The sequence below is a fragment of the Condylura cristata genome, unplaced genomic scaffold (genome assembly GCF_000260355.1).
Source record: "Condylura cristata isolate star-nosed mole 26May11 unplaced genomic scaffold, ConCri1.0 scaffold00026, whole genome shotgun sequence".
In the NCBI taxonomy this organism is placed as follows: Eukaryota; Metazoa; Chordata; class Mammalia; order Eulipotyphla; family Talpidae; genus Condylura; species Condylura cristata.
The window spans coordinates 327,439-329,170 of NW_004567127.1; the positions used below are offsets into that span (position 1 = coordinate 327,439).

Consider the following 1,732-nt stretch of genomic DNA (forward strand, 5'->3'; position numbering starts at 1 on the left):
TGCTGGAGCATGCCGGGCCCGGCTGTGGCCCTCCCAGCGGTCCGTGTCGCTGCCCTGAGCGCGACCTGCGGGCACCGTGGGCGCCAGCACCCAGGGCCGGCTGCGGCGGTCCAGGGCCGGGGCCTGTGCCGGCCGCAGGCTTTGCGGACTGATGCCCCGACTGGCCTCTGTGCACCGTGACGGTTCCAGCGCAGAGCTTAGCGCCACCCTCCAGCCTCTCCTCTCCCCGGGCCCGCGGGCTGGGCCGCCGCCTCTGTTCGGACGGGCCGCAGGCTGGCGCGGATGTCTGAGCTCGCCCTTCTCTCCGTCACAGCCTCTTCCCGAGGAGCCTTCGGTGGGAGGAGAGCGAGTGCCTGGGTGGGCTCTGCGTCACCCTGTCTCCCTTCTTGTCCCACAGAACATTCTGCTCCTGCCAAGGTGGTGAGGGCAGCCGTCCCTAAACAGCGCAAAGGCAGCAAGGTAAGGAGGGGGTGCGCAGCCCAAGGGGGCTTCCTGGAGGTGGCAGCCCCGGTCCTGTTCTAGGGAGCATACTCAGGCTCCTCGAGACGGTGGGTCCCTTGGGGGCAACAGCATGGATTGCCCCTGTGGTCAGGTTGGTTTGGGCCTCTGTCCTGGGAGGAGCTGGCTGAGCAACAGGGCCGGGGGTCCCCCAGAGCCTCAGAGAATGCGCCTCGCAGGTTGGTGACTTCGGAGACGCCATCAACTGGCCCACCCCAGGAGAGATCGCCCACAAGAGCGTGCAGGTGAGTGGGCAGGCGGCGCGGGCACCCCGGGCGGCACTGGCGGGACCGTCGTTGCTGGGGGCCTCGCCCTGCGCTCTGCCCTCCCCACGGCTCAGCCCTGTGTCGGGCGAGGCCAGATAGGCTGGGGTCAGGTGCGTGGCCCGGGAAAGCACCGTGCTCCTTGGCCGCCCCCCACATCCTTGGGGCGTGTCTGTGGCTCCCGACCCGGTCAGGCCTCCCATCCTTGCTGGCTGTGGCCGCGGGCCCTCCTGGGGCCGGGGCCAGCCCCTCCGGCCGGAGGCCGACTCCCCGCTCCTCCGCAGCCGCAGCCCAAGTCCCAGCCCGCACGGAAACCGCCGCCCAAAAAGGACATGAAGGAGCAGGAGAGAGAAGGGGGCGAGAGTAAGGAGAGCCCGAAGGCCAAGTCGGACGAGTCTGGGGAGGAGAAGAATGGGGACGAGGACTGCCAGCGAGGGGGGCAGAAGAAGAAAGGTGGGTGTCGGGCCCGTCTGAGCCGGCCGGGGAGCCGGAGCCACGGGGAGTCCACGACGGGCGTTCGTTTCCTGCTTTCAAGGAAAAGCACCAGGGCAGCCTGGGCCCCGTGCGTGGTGCGCGTGCAGGCGGGCGGGAGGCGCGGCCCGCGCCAGGGCACTGCCGTGTGGGGGTGGGGGCGTGTCCCGAACCCCCGTCTATGAGGGCCGGGGAGGCTCAGGCGCTCCCAGCTGTGCCCGGGCGAAGGCCAGACGCCAGGGAAAGCGGCCAGCGCCCAGCGGGCGGGAGGCGCGGCCCGCCCCAGAGCACTGCCGTGTGGGGGTGGGGGCGTGTCCCGAACCCCCGTCTATGAGGGCCGGGGAGGCTCAGGCGCTCCCAGCTGGGAAGCCCGAGAGGCAGTTGCGGAAATGTGCGCCACTGCCCGCGGGCGCTGTCTGCGGCCCACGGAGGCCCTCGGGCGTCCCTGTGCGCTGCGGGCAGACTCCAGCCAGGCCTGCCGGGCGGGGCCAGAGCTGTTG

The 1,732-nt window shown here is 71.4% G+C and overlaps 1 protein-coding gene across 1 annotated transcript in view; it reads left to right on the forward strand.

Moving 5' to 3' along the window:
* The first annotated feature begins 282 nt into the window (after nt 1-282).
* LARP1 (La ribonucleoprotein domain family, member 1) overlaps nt 283-1,732 on the forward strand; it is a 10,159-nt gene continuing 8,709 nt past the window's right edge. Inside the window, exons 1-3 of the mRNA XM_012729993.1 lie at nt 283-459; nt 678-743; nt 1,046-1,276. Coding sequence (XP_012585447.1) covers nt 283-459; nt 678-743; nt 1,046-1,276 — 474 coding nt within the window. The remainder of the gene's footprint in view (nt 460-677; nt 744-1,045; nt 1,277-1,732) is intronic.